The sequence below is a fragment of the Triticum aestivum genome, chromosome 7A (assembly GCF_018294505.1).
Source record: "Triticum aestivum cultivar Chinese Spring chromosome 7A, IWGSC CS RefSeq v2.1, whole genome shotgun sequence".
NCBI classification, from domain to species: domain Eukaryota; kingdom Viridiplantae; phylum Streptophyta; class Magnoliopsida; order Poales; family Poaceae; genus Triticum; species Triticum aestivum.
Genome location: NC_057812.1, coordinates 170,106,762 through 170,125,301, shown reverse-complemented (window position 1 = coordinate 170,125,301; position 18,540 = coordinate 170,106,762). Strand labels below are relative to the sequence as shown.

At 47.5% G+C, this 18,540-nt stretch overlaps 1 protein-coding gene across 1 annotated transcript; it reads left to right on the top strand.

Moving 5' to 3' along the window:
• The first annotated feature begins 13,780 nt into the window (after positions 1 to 13,780).
• On the top strand, positions 13,781 to 18,267 carry LOC123150485 (1-aminocyclopropane-1-carboxylate oxidase homolog 4). The gene is made up of 2 exons (XM_044570330.1): positions 13,781 to 15,130; positions 17,727 to 18,267. The coding sequence occupies exons 1-2, from the start codon at positions 14,060 to 14,062 to the stop codon at positions 17,979 to 17,981; spliced, it is 1,326 nt and encodes a 441-aa protein (XP_044426265.1). The 5' UTR covers positions 13,781 to 14,059; the 3' UTR covers positions 17,982 to 18,267.
• The last annotated feature ends 273 nt before the right edge of the window (positions 18,268 to 18,540 follow it).

The window sequence follows — 18,540 nt, the reverse complement described above, 5'->3', positions numbered from 1 at the left end:
AACATGTATAAGTCATGAAGAAAGCAATAGCAACATACTAAACGATCGGGTGCTAAGCTAATGGAATGGGTCATGTCAATCAGATCATTCAACTAATGATGTGATCCCGTTAATCAAATGACAACTCTTTGTCCATGGTTAGGAAACATAACCATCTTTGATTAACGAGCTAGTCAAGTAGAGGCATACTAGTGACACTCTGTTTGTCTATGTATTCACACATGTGTCATGTTTCCGGTTAATACAATTCTAGCATGAATAATAAAATTTTATCATGATATAAGGAAATAAATAATAACTTTATTATTGCCTCTAGGGCATATTTCCTTCAGTCTCCCACTTGCACTAGAGTCAATAATCTAGATTATACTGTAATGATTCTAACACCCATGGAGCCTTGGTGCTGATCATGTTTTGCTCGTGGAAGAGGCTTAGTCAACGGGTCTGCTACATTCAGATCCGTATGTATCTTGCAAATCTCTATGTCCCCCACCTGGACTAGATCCCGGTTGGAATTGAAGCGTCTCTTGATGTGCTTGGTTCTCTTGTGAAATCTGGATTCCTTCGTCAAGGCAATTGCACCAGTATTGTCACAAAAGATTTTCATTGGACCCGATGCACTAGGTATGACACCTAGATCGGATATGAACTCCTTCATCCAGACTCCTTCGTTTGTTGCTTCCGAAGCAGCTATGTATTCCGCTTCACATGTAGATCCTGCCACGATGCTTTGTTTAGAACTCCACCAACTGACAGCTCCACCGTTTAATGTAAACACGTATCCGGTTTGCGATTTAGAATCGTCCGGATCAGTGTCAAAGCTTGCATCAACGTAACCGTTTATGATGAGCTCTTTGTTACCTCCATATACGAGAAACATATCCTTAGTCCTTTTCAGGTACTTCAGGATGTTCTTGACCGCTGTCCAGTGATCCACTCCTGGATTAGTTTGGTACCTCCCTGCTAGACTTATAGCAAGGCACACATCAGGTCTGGTACACAGCATTGCATACATGATAGAGCCTATGGCTGAAGCATAGGGAACATCTTTCATTTTCTCTCTATCTTCTGCAGTGGTCGGGCATTGAGTCTAACTCAACTTCACACCTTGTAACACAGGCAAGAACCCTTTCTTTGCTTGATCCATTTTGAACTTCTTCAAAACTTTGTCAAGGTATGTGCTTTGTGAAAGTCCAATTAAGCGTCTTGATCTATCTCTATAGATCTTAATGCCTAATATGTAAGGAGCTTCACCGAGGTCTTTCATTGAAAAACTCTTATTCAAGTATCCCTTTATGCTATCCAGAAATTCTATATCATTTCCAATCAGTAATATGTCATCCACATATAATATCAGAAATGCTACAGAGCTCCCACTCACTTTCTTGTAAATGCAGGCTTCTCCGAAAGTCTGTATAAAACCAAATGCTTTGATCACACTATCAAAGCGTTTATTCCAACTCCGAGAGGCTTGCACCAGTCCATAAATGGATCGCTGAAGCTTGCACACTTTGTTAGCTCCCTTTGGATCGACAAAACCCTCTGGTTGCATCATATACAACTCTTCTTCTAGAAATCCATTCAGGAATGCAGTTTTGACATCCATCTGCCAAATTTCATAATCATAAAATGCGGTAATTGTTAACATGATTCGGACAGACTTAAGCATCGCTACGGGTGAGAAGGTCTCATCGTAGTCAATCCCTTGAACTTGCCGAAACCCTTTTGCGACAAGTCGAGCTTTATAGACAGTAATATTACTGTCGGCGTCAGTCTTCTTCTTGAAGATCCATTTATTCTCAATTGCTTGCCGATCAATGGGCAAGTCAACCAAAGTCCACATTTGTTCTCATACATGGATCCCATCTCAGATTTCATGGCTTCAAGCCATTTTGCGGAATCTGGGCTCGCCATTGCTTCTTCATAGTTCGTAGGTTCATCATGATCTAGTAGCATGACTTCCAAAACAGGATTACCGTACCACTCTGGCGCGGATCTCACTCTGGTTGATCTACGAGGTTCAGTAGTATCTTGTTCTGAAGTTTCATGATCATTATCATTAGCTTCCTCACTAATTGGTGTAGGTGTCACAGAAACAGTTTTCTGTGATGCACTACTTTCCAATAAGGGAGCAGGTACAATTACCTCGTCAACTTCTACTTTCCTCCCACTCACTTCTTTCGAGAGAAAATCCTTCTCCAGAAAGTTTCCGAACTTAGCAACAAAAGTCTTGCCTTCGGATCTGTGATAGAAGGTGTATCCAATAGTCTCCTTTGGATATCCTATGAAGACACATTTCTCCAATTTGGGTTCGAGCTTATCAGGTTGAAGCTTTTTCACATAAGCATCGCAGCCCCAAACTTTCAGAAACGACAAATTTGGTTTCTTGCCAAACCATAGTTCATAAGGCGTCGTCTCAACGGATTTTGATGGTGCCCTATTTAACGTGAATGCGGCCGTCTCCAAAGCATAGCCCCAAAACGATAGCGGTAAATTAGTAAGAGACATCATAGATCGTACCATATCTAGTAAAGTACGATTACGACGTTCGGACACACCATTACGCTGTGGTGTTCCCGGTGGCGTGAGTTGCGAAACTATTCCGCATTGTTTTAAATGTACACCAAACTCGTAACTCAAATATTCTCCTCCACGATCAGATCGTAGAAACTTTATTTTCTTGTTCGATGATTTTCTACTTCACTCTGAAATTCTTTGAACTTTTCAAATGTTTCAGACTTATGTTTCATTAAGTAGATATACCCATATCTGCTTAAGTCATCTGTGAAGGTGAGAAAATAACGATATCCGCCACGAGCCTCAATATTCATCGGACCACATACATCTGTATGTATGATTTCCAACAAATCTATTGCTCTCTCCATAGTACCGGAGAACGGCGTTTTAGTCATCTTGCCCATGAGACACGGTTCACAAGTATCAAGTGATTCATAATCAAGTGGTTCCAAAAGTCCATCAGTATGGAGTTTCTTCATGCGCTTTACACCGATATGACATAAACGACAGTGCTACAAATAAGTTGCACTATCATTATCAACTCTGCATCTTTTGGCTTCAACATTATGAATATGTGTGTCACTACTATCGATATTCAATAAGAATAGACCATTCTTCAAGGGTGCATGACCATAAAAGATATTACTCATATAAACAGAACAACCATTATTCTCTGATTTAAATGAATAACCGTCTCGCATCAAACAAGATCCAGATATAATGTTCATGCTTAACGCTGGCACCAAATAACAATTATTTAGGTCTAATATTAATCCCGAAGGTAGATGTAGAGGTAGCGCGCCGACCGCGACCACATCGACTTTGGAACCGTTTCCCACGCGCATCGTCACCTCGTCCTTAGCCAATCTTCACTTAATCCGTAGTCCCTGTTTCGAGTTGCAAATATTAGCAACAGAACCAGTATCAAATACACAGGTGCTACTGCGAGCATTAGTAAGGTACACATCAATAACATGTATATCACATATACCTTTGTTCACCTTGCCATCCTTCTTATCCGCCAAATACTTGGGGCAGTTCCGCTTCCAGTGACCAGTCTACTTGCAGTAAAAGCACTCAGTTTCAGGCTTAGGTCCAGACTTGGGTTTCTTCTCTCGAGCAGCAACTTGCTTGCTGATCTTCTTGAATTTCCCCTTCTTCTTCCCTTTGCCTTTTTTCTTGAAACTAGTGGTCTTGTTGACCATCAACACTTGATGGTCTTTCTTGATTTCTACCTCCGCAGCTTTCAGCATTGCGAAGAGCTCGGGAATAGTCTTATTCATCCCTTGCATATTATAGTTCATCACGAAGCTCTTGTAGCTTGGTGGAAGTGATTGGAGAATTCTGTCAATGACGCTATCATCTGGAAGATTAACTCCCAGTTGAATCGAGTGATTACAATACCCAGACATCTTGAGTATAAGCTCACTGACAGAACTGTTCTCCTCCATCTTGCAGCTATAGAACTTATTGGAGACTTCATATCTCTCAATCCGGGCATTTGCTTGAAATGTTAACTTCAACTCCTGGAACATCTCATATGCCCCATGACGTTCAAAACGTCGTTGAAGTCCCAGTTCTAAGCCGTAAAGCATGGCACATTGAACTATCGAGTAGTCATCAGCTTTGCTCTGCCAGACGTTCATAACATCTGGTGTTGCTCCAGCAGCAGGCCTGGCACCCAGCGGTGCTTCCAGGATGTAATTCTTCTGTGTAGCAATGAGGATAATCCTCAAGTTACGGACCCAGTCCGTGTAATTGCTACCATCATCTTTCAACTTTGCTTTCTCAAGGAACACATTAAAATTCAACGGAACAACAGCACGGGCCACTATCTACAATCAAACATACATAAGCAAGATACTATCAGGTACTAAGTTCATGATAAATTTAGGTTCAATTAATCATATTACTTAAATAACTCCCACTTAGATAGACATCCCTCTAATCCTCTAAGTGATTACGTGATCCAAGTCAACTAAACCATGTCTGATCATCACGTGAGATGGAGTAGTTTCATTGGTGAACATCACTATGTTGATCATATCTACTATATGATTCACGCTCGACCTTTCGGTCTCCGTGTTCCGAGGCCATATCTGTATATGCTTGGCTCGTCAAGTATAACCTGAGTATTCCGTGTGTGCAACTGTTTTGCACCCGTTGTATTTGAACGTAGAGCCTATCACACCCGATCATCACGTAGTGTCTCAGCACGAAGAACTTTCCCAGCGGTGCATACTCAGGGAGAACACTTCTTGATAATTAGTGAGAGATCATCTTATAATGCTATCGTCAATCAAAGCAAGATAAGATGCATAAAAGATAAACATCACATGCAATCAATATAAGTGATACGATATGGCCATCATCATCTTGTGCTTGTGATCTCCATCTTCGAAGCACCATCGTGATCACCATCGTCACCGGCGCGACACCTTGATCTCCATCGTAGCATCGTTGTCATCTCGCCAATCTTATGCTTCCACGACTATCGCTACCGCTTAGTGATAAAGTAAAGCATTATAGCGCGATTGCATTGCATACAATAAAGCGACAACCATATGGCTCCTGCCAGTTGCCGATAACTCGGTTACAAAATATGATCATCTCATACAATAAAATTTAGCATCATGTCTTGACCATATCACATCACAACATGCCCTGCAAAAACAAGTTAGACGTCCTCTACTTTGTTATTGCAAGTTTTACGTGGCTGCTACAGGCTTAAGCAAGAACCAATTCTACCTACGCATCAAAACCACAACGATAGTTTGTCAAGTTGGTGCTGTTTTAACCTTCGCAAGGACCGGGCGTAGCCACACTCGGTTCAACTAAAATTGGAGTACCTGTCACCCGCTAGCCACCTTTGTGCAAAGCACGTCGGGAGAACCGGTCTCGCGTAAGCGTACGCGTAATGTCGGTTCGGGCCGCTTCGTCCAACAATACCGCCGAACCAAAGTATGACATGCTGGTAAGCAGTATGACTTATATCGCCCACAACTCACTTGTGTTCTACTCATGCATATAACATCAACACATAAAACCTAGGCTCTGATACCACTGTTGGGTTTCGTAGTAATTTCAAAAAATTTCCTACGCACACGCAAGATCATGGTGATGCATAGCAATGAGAGGGGGAGAGTGTGATCTACGTACCCTTGTAGATCGACAACGGAAGCGTTAACTTGGTTGATGTAGTCGTACGTCTCCACGGCCCGACCGATCAAGCACCGAAACTACGGCACCTCAGTTCTAGAACACGTTCAGCTCGATGACGATCCCCGGACTCCGATCCAGCAAAGTGTCGGGGAAGAGTTCCGTCAGCACGACGGTGTGGTGACGATCTTGATGTACTACCATCACAGGGCTTCGCCTAAGCACTGCTACAATATTATCGACGACTATGGTGGAAGGGGGCACCGCACACGGCTAAGAATATGATCACATGGATCAACTTGTGTCTCTAGGGGTGCCCCGTGCCTCCGTATATAAAGGCTCGAAGGGGGGGCGGCCGGCCAAGAGGTGGCGCGCCAGGAGGAGTCCTACTCCCTCCGGGAGTAGGACTCCCCCCCTTTCCTAGTTGGAATAGGATTCGCGGAGGGGGGAAAAGAGGAGAGAGAGGAGGAAGGGGGGCCGGCCCCCTCTCCTTGTCCTATTCGGACCAAGGGGGAGGGGCGCGCGGCCCATCTCTGGCCACCTCTCCTCTCTTCCACTAAGGCCCACTAAGGCCCATATACCTCCCGGGGGGTTCCGGTAAAATCCCGATTTCACCCGGAACACTTCCGATATCCAAACATAGGCTTCCAATATATCAATCTTTATGTCTTGACCATTTCGAGACTCCTCGTCATGTCCGTGATCACATCCGGGACTCCGAACAAACTTCGGTACATCAAAATGCATAAACTCATAATATAACTATCATCGTAACCTTAAGCGTGCGGACCCTACGGGTTCGAGAACAATGTAGACATGACCGAGACACGTCTCCGGTCAATAACCAATAGCGGAACCTGGATGCTCATATTGACTCCTACATATTCTACGAAGATCTTTTATCAGTCAGACCGCATAACAACATACGTTGTTCCCTTTGTCATCGGTATGTTACTTGCCCGAGATTCGATCGTCGGTATCCCATACCTAGTTCAATCTCGTTACCGACAAGTCTCTTTACTCGTTCTGTAATACATCATCCCGCAACTAACTCATTAGTTGCAATGCTTGCAAGGCTTCAGTGATGTGCATTACCGAGAGGGCCCAGAGATACCTCTCCGACAATCGGAGTGACAAATCCTAATCTCGAAATACGCCAACCCAACATGTACCTTTGGAGACACCTGTAGAGCTCCTTTATAATCACCCAGTTACGTTGTGACGTTTGGTAGCACACAAAGTGTTCCTCCGGCAAACAGGAGTTGCATAATCTCATAGTCATAGGAACATGTATAAGTCATGAAGAAAGCAATAGCAACATACTAAACGATCGGGTGCTAAGCTAATGGAATGGGTCATGTCAATCAGATCATTCAACTAATGATGTGATCCCATTAATCAAATGACAACTCTTTGTCCATGGTTAGGAAACATAACCATCTTTGATTAACGAGCTAGTCAAGTAGAGGCATACTAGTGACACTCTGTTTGTCTATGTATTCACACATGTATCATGTTTCCGGTTAATACAATTCTAGCATGAATAATAAACTTTTATCATGATATAAGGAAATAAATAATAACTTTATTATTGCCTCGAGGGCATATTTCCTTCAAAAAGGCCATACTTTCAGTTCCATAACCACACAACATCGCCACCGGCGGCTTCGGCATCTTGAGAGCAGGGCAGCGCCGCACAGTCATCGGGTGATTAGTCTTGTTGCAGACGAAATAAAACTGTTGTGTCTCGCAGTCATCATTTGTGTGCCCTGCAGACTGGCACTTAGAGCACCACACCTTCTTAGGAATTGCTGCACCCTCGGATGCCCCTGAAGGTTGAATCGTAGGTGTAGGCTGTTGTTGCATTGGTCCTAGCTGCATATGCGTGTATTGGCCGTGACCCGCAACCATCATAGATGAAGGGGCCATGGAAGGCACATGTACTGGTGGCGGCATCATAGGGACCGCAGGTGGGGGAGTGGTGGATGGCAGGGCTGCTCCCTGGTGCGTCTTCTGACGGCCACCCTTGCTTCCCTTCGGCTTGCGAGGTTGTGCAGCAGTAGGGCCTCCGGTGGCAGCAGAGTTGTGTGGCGCCCTGGCGTTGAAGCTGGGAGCCATCTGCACCCCGGCGGCAGCACCATGATGCTGCACATAAGCGTTCATCGCTGGTTGAAAAGCTGCAGGCTGCTGATGTTGCTGTGTGAAGCCAGTCGTTGGTTGAAGAAGATACGGTAGCTGCGGCACGAACTAACCCGAGGTCCCAAAAAATTGCTGCTCGAACGGCTTCTGATACGCAGAGGACTGCTACACCGGCTGCGGATGCACCGGCGCAAAAGTTCCCGGTGGCGCATAGGGTTGCGCGACCTGCACCGGCTGGTAAACCCCCGACGCGAAGCCAGGAGCGCCTCCCAACGACGAAGAACTTGGATGAGAGGAGCTTGAAGACGGATTAGACTGGTGGCCGGTGGAGGTGGCCGGCGGCGCCGATGGGTCGGCACGCGTCATTGCTGGGGAGCGGACGACAGCCGTGAAGGAACAATTGAACCTAGGGTTGGCTGCCTGCTCTGCCCGGTTCCACAAGTGTCCAAGCCAACGGCTGAGATTGACCATCCGAAGCCGACGTCCAAGATTCGTCTGAACACTTGTCAGACCTGAAACGGCCGCAGATGACAGATCGAGATTTCGAACTGTGATCACCGTGGCGCCCCGCCCTGCCTGACCCGAAGAAAGCGCCGGCGAACAGAATTCCGGCGAGGCCTCCCCATCTCCGAGACACACCTGCGGCAAGAGATCGCCGAGAGTTCTTGGCGGCGATGCCCGAGGAGGCGGGAGCGGGCCGATCCAAGGCTTGATCAGCGGTCTTGACCGGACGGGCACCCCGGAGACGCCGCGGGCGGCCGCGGCAAGTATCATCGGGGACTCCTTCGGTCCTGGCACATCCACGATAGCATCCGACGTAGAGGCCACCGCAATCTCCGCCGAGTCCAGCGACGGTTCTCCGTTCTTGTCAGACATGCAAACACGAGAAACCTCACCTGTCCGTCGAGACGACGGTCTCTCCCACACCCTAGACGCCGGTGTAGGGTAACCAGTGTCCGCCCAGAACTCAGCTGCCAGTTCCTCGTTCGTCTTCCTCCGGCGAACAACCCAAGACTGCAGAGTAGAGGCGTCGACGGAGGAGTCTTGAACCGCATGCACCATCTCCTCCGCATCGGTAGAATCTAGGCAAGAGAACCGAGATCCGGAATCCGCCAGCAGCGTCGGCATGGCGCCAGGGTGAGCCGTCGCCTAGAGGCGAGCCGCATGGCTCAGCTACGTGAGGACATTGTCCCAATGTCCCTTATGGGGGAGCTTAATACTGGACGGGTTCTTGCTCCCCCCTGCATATCATACTGCTTCATATCTATCTTTATTTTCTAAGGACTTTCTATTATTGAAACTTGGACTCATATATACCGTGATGTTAATGTGTTCCACAACATGTTCTTTCATGTATCTGAATCAATATTTTCTCTCGTTGCAATGCACGGGCATATGTGCTAGTATAGCTAAAGTGAAAACATTTCCTCTCCCTAAAACACCCGCACATCACGTATATTGTTCCTTCCGGAGCGGCCGCTACAAACGATACTGCTTGGCCGTTTGCTGACCCAACTGCAACAGCATAGACGAATCGCTGCCATAGGATTTCGAGGATGAACGGCCCATATTCATCACAGGGCACCATAAAAGATCTCTTTTTAGTTTGCTCATTTGTACTACCGGTTAATCCCGGTGTAATATCAGTTGATACAACGTACGTAGGAACTGTGTGCGAGAGTGGACTGGCAAGATGCGGCAAAATCATACTATAAGGGCATGTACAATGGTGCTATCTTAGGAGTGCCACGTAGGATAAATGATGAGGTGGAGGAGAGAGAACTCATAAGAAAAAGCTTGTCTTCTCTTATTTAAGATAAAATAAGAGATGATCTCTTAGCACAATTTGTCTCACCATGTTTTAAGGAGTTGCTAGTTATTAAAAATAAGGCTAAGATATAACCCATTGTAGACATACTTTTTTGTCATCTTTAAATTACATGCAAAACTTAAGATAAGACTGTCTTATCAACCATTGTACATGCCCTAAGGTGCAGCCTGCTGGCAACAGCATACGTTGATCATTCTTTCTACGAAATTACACAACCGGCTGTGAAGAAACTGATATAGGTAAGGATCCCTTTCGATCCGCTACGTATAAACAAGAAGCATACGTTGATCATTTCCTAATTAACTGGACTTGGGCTGAACGAGCAAACGTATTATAAACAAGAAGGAATACACGTTTTATATGCCCCGTTCGTCGATCGCCATTAACGAGGAATCTACAAGAACAATGCGTGACGGTTGCTTGCGATACCTGTGCGCATGCACTGGGCTCCCTATATATGCAGCACGGCCGGTTTGTCCAGTCACCATGCAACCAATCCATCTGCTAGCTATAGCAAAGAAATGACTCGTGGGCGTGGGGTTTCCTCTCTGCTCTTATGCTGCTTGCTTCTCCTCGCTCCTCACCTCGGCAGCTCCTTCCACACCAGCCACACCCGTGCCGGAAAGCTGCTCGCCGTCCGTTCAGCTGACGGTGCATCTCCGACGACCTTCTGCTCGGACATCCCTTCAGGTGAACCCACATGCAACATTAAGCTCGCTAGTGACTTAAGTACGTAGTTAACGCGCGCAGAAGTAGTTCTTCGTTTATGCTTTGAATAACTTGCATGGGTTCGCTTAATTTCTTTCAGGAGATGGCGGCGGTGGAATTGCAGGGCGGCTGCCCGTGGTGCATCGGCAGAACCCGTGCTCTCCTCACGGCGGAGCTAAGAGACAAGGCAAGCCCTCAGAGTCAGAGTCCGCGGCCGACGTCCTCCGCCGCGACGCCCTGGGCCTCCGCTCGCTCTACGGGGACTCCGGCTCGGCGTCGGACGTGACGATCCCCAGCACCGGCAGCCCTCTCGTGGCTTACCCGGGCGCGTCCGAGTACCACGTCGTCGTCGGCTACGGCACGCCGCTGCAGAGGCTGGCCGTCGGGTTCGACACGGCCAGCACCGGAGTCTCCCTGCTCGCATGCAAGCCGTGCGCCGCCGACGGGGCGCCGTGCGACAAGGCGTTCGACCAGTCCCGGTCGTCCACGCTCGCCCAAATCCCCTGCAACTCGCTGGACTGCCCGCTCAGCGCTTGCTCCGGGCCCAGCTGCACCTTCTCCGTCAGCAAGAACGACACCGTGGTGCTCAACGGCACGGTCGTCACGGACACGCTCGCGCTCTCCGGGTCGACCACCATGCAGGGCTTCAGGTTCGCGTGCCTGGAGACGGGCTACGCCGGAAGCTCCAGAACTGTGGACGACACCCCCTCCGGCGTCCTCGACCTCAGCCGGGACGTCCACTCCCTGGCGTCGCGGGCGCCTTTCTCCCCGGACACGGTGGCCTTCTCGTACTGCCTGCCGCCGGACACGACCTCCCACGGCTTCCTCTCCATCGCCGCCGCCCGGCCGGAGCTCTCGGGCCGCTTCGTGTGCTACGCCACCCTGCGGACCAACCCCAACCGCCCCAACCTGTACTTGGTCCAGCTCACCGCGATAAGCGTCGGCGGGAAGGACATCCCGGTCCCGGCCGCGGGGCTCGCCGGCGACTCGCTGATCGCGCTCCGCACCACCTTCACCTACCTGAGGCCGGACGTCTACGCGGCCCTCCGCGACGCGTTCGTCGGGCAGATGGGCCGGTACCGCCACCGCCGCGCGCCGCCGGTGGGGGAGCTGGACACGTGCTACGACTTCGCCGGCCTGCGCTCGGTTCTGCTGCCGGCGATCGCGCTCCAGTTCGACGGCGGGGCGAGCATGTACCTTGACATCGAGCACGTGTTCTACCTCGAGGAACGCCACAACATCTTTGCCGTGGCGTGCCTCGCGTTCGCCGCGGCGACAGCCTACCCTGTAGGGTCCGAGGTGCCCGTCGCCGTTATCGGGACGTTGGCGCAGGCGGCAACCGAGGTGGCGTACGACTTGCACGGCGGGAAGGTCGGGTTCGTCCGCGGCAGCTGCTGATAATATCACACGAAAACCAACATTCAACATTCAGTGGATCAGCGAGCACGACGGTGGCACTCATCATATGTTCTTTGTACTCCCTTCGTCCGGAAATACTTGTACTTACAAATAATTGAAAATGAATGTATCTATAACTAAAATAAATCTACATACAACCATTTTTAGGACAAGTATTTTCGGACGGAGGAAATATTATCTTATTTTGAAACAATGCATAGCATGTACGTGTCGAGTGAAATAAAAGTATGGTTTTGCTAACTGTGAGGTGGCCAATAAAAGTTCTAGCGTCCATCGATTTTCTCCTTCCCAAAAGGCCGAATATAGGTGAGATGTGAGGAGAGCAGCGACGAGCATCGACCACGACGAGGCGAGCCAGGACCTTGCCGGAGGCAAGGACGACGCTGGAAGCAATCGCGAGCTACGACATCCCAGTCAGATGTGAGGAAATAGGTTAATGGGTGCAGGTGTGGAGACGCCACAACATGAGGTCGGAGAGAGGAGGGCTTAGAGGGATGGCCGCTACAGTGGCGAGCATGACGATTGGGGGTGGGAGTGGGGAGGGGAGGGTGAGACGGTCGTAGGAGTGTCGTCAATTAGACCTGGGCTTGGAGGCGGTACAAAAGTAAGAAACTAACTTGGGTTATGCAATCCTCGCATTTGAGTGATGATCACATAGCCCAAAAAATTGATCGGATGGTCACATAAAAATGCGATTGACTATTTTTTAGAAAAACAGGGAGACTCTCCCTGGCTTCGTTACCCGAATGAAACATGAGTGACTATTTCTATGTTGAGTTAAAATAAATTGGCCCCAATTTCCGTTTAATTTCACCAACGTTTTGACTGACCGTCTTCCTTGTCAGCCCATTTTCTTCCTCCTACACATGTATCACCGGCCAAACAGTCGACAACCTTTTTCTTAGAATCCGACAGCCTATTTTGAAATTATGGATGTTTTATCCGGTGCAACATATTTTCTTGTCTGCAACTAAGAATTAGCAAAATCTTGGACACGATATTTCTTAGTTCGGGTCAAAATGGGCATGGATGAACAGTGAAGTCCAGAAAATAATAATCAAGAAATCTGCTCTTTAGAAACATTGGCACATATTTTTAGTGCTTGTTAAGTTTCATCATTAAATTACATCTAGTGGCAAGAAAAAAACAAAATTGATGCAAAGATGCTATTCTTAAAAGTATATTGGATTGTTGATTTTTTTCACAACTTGCACAAATGTCATTTCATAATGAAAATTTGCAAGCACTCGAAATATATGTAAAAAAATCATCTTGTTATTATTATTTTTGAATTTTATTGTTGACCACGAGCTCATTTGAGCTCATGACTTCCGCATAATCTTTAGCTTTTCTGTGTCTCTTGTAATTTATTATCATCCATGCTACGGGAACAAGTATTGACAAACCAGAAACCACGGCGCTTTTCTATGAACCAAAAGAAAGTGTTGTTGCTTGGTTGGAGATGGAGTTTGTTTTTCATTCAAACCATTTGAATCGAAAACCTCTGAGCTAAGTACGTTTAGCATCGTTGGTGCACGTGTGAATGTGTGTCTCCGATGGATTTGTCTTTGGTGGATCTGCTCAGATCTGATCATCGTCCGTCTATGTTCGTGTGCCTTCGGGTTGGGTCCTTTCGATCTACGCTACTCTTCATCGGCGGCAATCGCTGTTCTGGTGCGTCGGTCCTATGTGACCCTATGGCGACTTACCGACTGTCTACTACAACAAGTTTTGTCTGGCTCCAGCAAAAGAGGGACGATGACGGTGGCGCACCTTGGGCTCTCTTATGTGCTCATAGTCATCGTTAGACGGTCTATGAATCTGGATATGATTTTTATTGTTTTCTATGTTTGTTGTCGTGGTTGAAGATGTATAGATCAGAGGTTTTTCAAAAAAAAAAAAAGTGTCCTGATGGCACGATGAGACGACATGTGCAAGCCACTCAAAGCTCATGGCGACGGGGAGATCGTGGGCACAAGGAGAACTTACCTGCCAGCGTCGGCATATAGGCTCGCCAACTTTTGGAGAAGTCAACGTACAGGCGGAAACACAAGGGATTTGGTTCGTTTGCCCTTGATTTTCCTCCCTTTCTATACACACAAGAGGATCCACGCAAATCCGGTGATCACACTGAAAATCTCCTCGCCGCCGTGGAACCTCGGGCATAGTCGACCCCCCTCGCCGCCGTGATCACAGCCGAGTCGATCACAGCCGGTGCCGCGGCCGCTGGAGACGTGCTCCTTGCCGCTGCGTCTCAGGCACCGTGCCTCGTCGCGTCCGGTCACGATGATGCGCGCCTCGCCGGCACGGCCGATCACATGCGGTCACCTGACCGTCGCCGAACACCGCCGCTCGGTCGGGAGGTTGGACACACGGCGAGGTTTCTACCAACCGCGCGGAAAGGATAAGAAGTCGTCGCGCCAACTGCACGGCGCCCACACGGCCCACCCTTCCCGGCCCCATCCCCTCCACACGTCACCGAATCCAACGGACGTACGCAACCCGACGGCCATGGCGTCCTCCGCCGCCGCAGCCGTCCCCGAGTCTGACCGCGCCGCCCTCGTCAAGGCCTTCGACGAGTCCCGCACCGGCGTCCGCGGCCTCGTCGAGTCCGGCGTCTCCACCGTCCCCGACCTCTTCGTCCACCCCGACCCCTACGCCTCCGTCCCGCTCGCTCCCCCCGGCGTCTCCATCCCCGTCGTCGACCTCTCCCTCCCCGCGCCCGTCGCCGCCGCTGCCGCCGCGGCGGCCGCCCGTGACTGGGGCTTCTTCCACCTCGTCAACTACGAGGCCCTCGTCCCCGCCGACTACCCCGCGAGGGCCCTCGCCGCGGTGCGCGCCTTCAACGAGCTCCCCGCCCCCGAGCGCTCCGCGCACTACGGCCGGGCCATGGGCGGCGGGGTCTCCTACTCCTCCAACGTGGACCTGTACCGCTCCGCCGCCGCGAGCTGGCGCGACACCATCCAGGTGGGGTTCGGGCCTACGCGGCCCGACACGGAGCGCATCCCGCCGGTGTGCCGCTCGGAGATCCTCGAGTGGGAAGCGCACACCACCGCGGTGGCCCGCGCAGTGATGGCGCTGCTTTCCCAGGGGCTCGGGCTCAGCGAGGCGGCTCTGGAAGAGGCCTCGTGCCTGGAGGGGAAGGTCATGGTCTGCCATTACTACCCGGTGTGCCCGGAGCCTGAGCGCACCATGGGATTAGTCCCGCACACCGACCCCGGCGTGCTCACAGTCCTTGCACAGGATGGCGTAGGTGGCCTGCAGGTGAAGCACACCAACGAGGACGGGGAGAGCTACTGGGTTGACGCGAAGCCTGTACCCGGCGCGCTTGTGATCAATGTTGGAGACCTCTTGCAGGTAAAATACACTCTGTCAATGCCCAAATTCTGGCAACTGCATGCAGTTCCAAATACAGTCTGTAACAACTCGCTTCAAGTTATATCTGAATTATCTAAGCATGCCTGCTGCCAATTCAGCTCAAACCAGATGACTTAGGAACAGTGAACATGTTCTAAATACTTCCATTTGTGCACTAATTGACTTTATGAAGTGAGAATTTGTGTGCTTAAAACTTTGAACCCAAGAACACATTTACTCTCATGATGGAAGAATGTAAACTACAGTAGAAAATACAAATGATAATAATTTGTGACTGGATAACCCCATGAACCGTTTGTAGATGCTTTGAACTCACATTTGGTGTTATTTTATTTGCACGTTGTGCGCCACCTGAAGTGTAGAAAATATGAAATGTGATTTTCTACCCGGTTGATTCATAAAATCGATCAAGTGGAGTGTCAAGTGTGTTCAGTAGCTGCAAGTTATTTTATCTCCAAAGTCTTGTTTGGCAAACAAGAGGGGTTATAACTCAAGATATCCTTCTTATTCCAACTTAGATCACCCTCTGATTATTTGTAAAAACTGCTGATTCATCAAAAAAAGATTACCGTCAGATTCTTTTATGATATGTTGGCGACAAACCAGACACTCAAGCAACGGTGCTTTAGTGAACCCTGCAACTGCAAGTACCCATAAAGGATACCACTAGAAATTGTGAATAGCTATCCCACTTAATTATCCAATCAGTGAATCACTAGTCCGGATTGAAGTCGTATAACTGACACAGATATGTACGAACTGCAGAAAGGCAGTCCATTTTACTCTGTAGCAACATGTTCTAACTTCCAACATTCTACTCCCTCTGTAAAATTTAGGCGTACTTTGACTACTCGAGTCCATGCTTTGACCAAGAATCAATCCAGTAAAACTTATTGTGTTATACACATAAGATACTACTCATTCTGTCTTCCAAATCAATTTCTTCTGATTGTAAGTTTGTAACTATGAACAAAATGTTGTAAAGCAATTTACGGTCTAAGCTCATATTTGACAGTCAAAATATGCCATACATTTGCAATGGACGGACTATCTATTTCTTTGGGTACACATTCCTATTAAAATACATAAGCTGCTGGTGGTTTCAAGAACGTGTGGTAGAAACGATTTCTCTATGGTAATAACTAATCAGTATAACCAGCAAAAATATCATTGAAGAGAGATAACTGGAACTGGATGTGGGTAATATGCTGATCACAAGGTAAAGGCCCAGAGAACTAGCAATGTATACTGTAAGAAATAAACTGACTCCACAGAGAACTAGCAATAGATATACGAAATAGCAACTCCACCAAGCAAATATCTTTGTAGAGCTATTGAAGAATCAAGACACAAATTTGTGCAGTTAATGATTTGGAGAAAATGTAATAGGTTTCATGGCAATTTATTTGTCGATAACGAGATGCATATCCATTGAGCAATATGGAAGCCTCTCTTCTCCCTGTGGTCTTGTCAACTTGTTTTCCTATTTTCTCACTTGCCTTTTGCTCCCTAGATCTTCCCACCATTATCTAGTACTTATATCCAGAACCTATAGGGTTTTCTTTTCTCGAACACAGAACCTAGAGGGCTTGAGGAATTTGAAGAACTATGACTAGCAAAGACGTGTTCCTATGCATTAAAGCACTGCTGTCTCTAGAATGTGCACTTGGCCAGCAGCTAGACAGATTTTCTTTTCTTGTTGAGTGATGTTTGAAGCATTAAACTTGCATCACAACTGTGAAGTCCCATGATGGCCAGGCCATCAGAGGAAGAGAAGTTGAACCATGATACAGGTGGTGCCCCAGAACACACCTACACACAGGTGCATACAGGAGGAAAACGCTTGGTAGTGCCCACCTCTTTTGAAAACTGGAAACCTGATAGTTTCAACTTTGAAACTTTACAGCTCAACGCAATTCAACTTACTTGAGTTGGACATGTTGTTGTATTAGTAGTAGGTAGTTAGTGACAATAGTCAATATATTGGAAATTAATATTCCCTCTGATCCAAATTACTTGTCGCAGCTTTAGTACAATTTTATACTAAAGTTGTACTGAACCTGCGACAAGTAATATGGATCAGAGGGAGTACCAGAAATATAAGTCCCATGGGTAACATGGTTGATGAACAAAGCTGGCGCTGAAGATTATTGCTGTGTGGATTACATTTTCATCTACTCCCTCGGATCCAAATTAATTGATGCAGCCTCCAAATTAATTGACGCAGCCTCTATATATACTCCCTTGGATCGGAGGCTGCATCAATTAATTCGGATCCGAGGGAGTATCTCTTTTTTTAAAGGGAAATCCTCGGTCTCATAGTTTTAATCATTAAAAAGAGACACTATTACATAGAAACGAAACTATTCACTAAAACAGAGCGTAATCTCATGGTTATCCCAAATTCTCATAAGACTATTCAAGAGCTTGATGAAATATTAATCAGCTTGTTGTTATTGAATTGGTTATCTAGACACTTAAAGTACTGGTCCACAGTGCAGTTTTGAGGAGCAGTTTCATAATGCCATCATCTCATGCGCATCTAATCTGTTTTTTTACCCTATTCTTTCTTCAGATAATGTCGAACGATAAATACACGAGCGTCGACCACAGGGTGGTGATGAATTCGCGTGAAGAAGCCAGAGTTTCGATCGCCGTCTTCTTCAATCCTGGGAAGCGAGGGGATTCTGTTTTTTATGGACCGCTGCCAGAGCTCGTTTCTTCAGAAAACCCAGCAAAGTACAGGAGTTTCACGATGTCTGAGTTTTTCGGGGCCTTCTTCAAACGAGACCTTGCTAGCAAAGCTCTACTTGACAACTTCAAATTGTAAGATGGTTCAAGCGTCACCATACAATGTTTAAACCTGTGTACATGCCAGTATGTAACCATCTCAGCGCAAACGTCGTCCTGTGAGAGTGAAATGCAATTATTCTACCTCATGTGGTTTCTCCATAGTGCCTCCCAACATAAAGCTAGTATTTTTTCCACCGTGTAATCATCATATTCTTGTTGTCTCAGTGGGCTGTCTTATGGAGCTGAGTGTGGCCTCAAGGCTGTTAGTCTTCACACATCGTTGAACACATTGTTTTTTCCTGTAAAGTTTTCATATTGTTTTAGGCATGTACTCTCTCTAAAGAAATATAAGACAGTTTAGATGTAGTGATCTAAACGGTCTTATATTTCTTTACAGAGAGAGTAACTATCAAGTGGGCCAAAATGCATATGACTGGATGTATGATGTAATTCTTTCTGCAACCATCATTGCTTGACCTGCTGGCTTGAGCATTCAGGCACTCGTTACTCATTAGCCGTTGGAAGTTGTATTTCTTGCGCCTCCGGTTGGAATTCTCTGTCTTTCACAATCTGATGTTGACTGAAAGATTTTGTGG

Coding starts and splice junctions, on each gene's coding strand:
- LOC123150485 (XM_044570330.1), top strand. CDS start 14,060: ATGATGCGCGCCTCGCCGGCACGGCCGATCACATGCGGTCACCTGACC. Junction 15,131..17,726: donor ATGTTGGAGACCTCTTGCAG/GTAAAATACACT, acceptor TTCTTTCTTCAG/ATAATGTCGAACGATAAATA.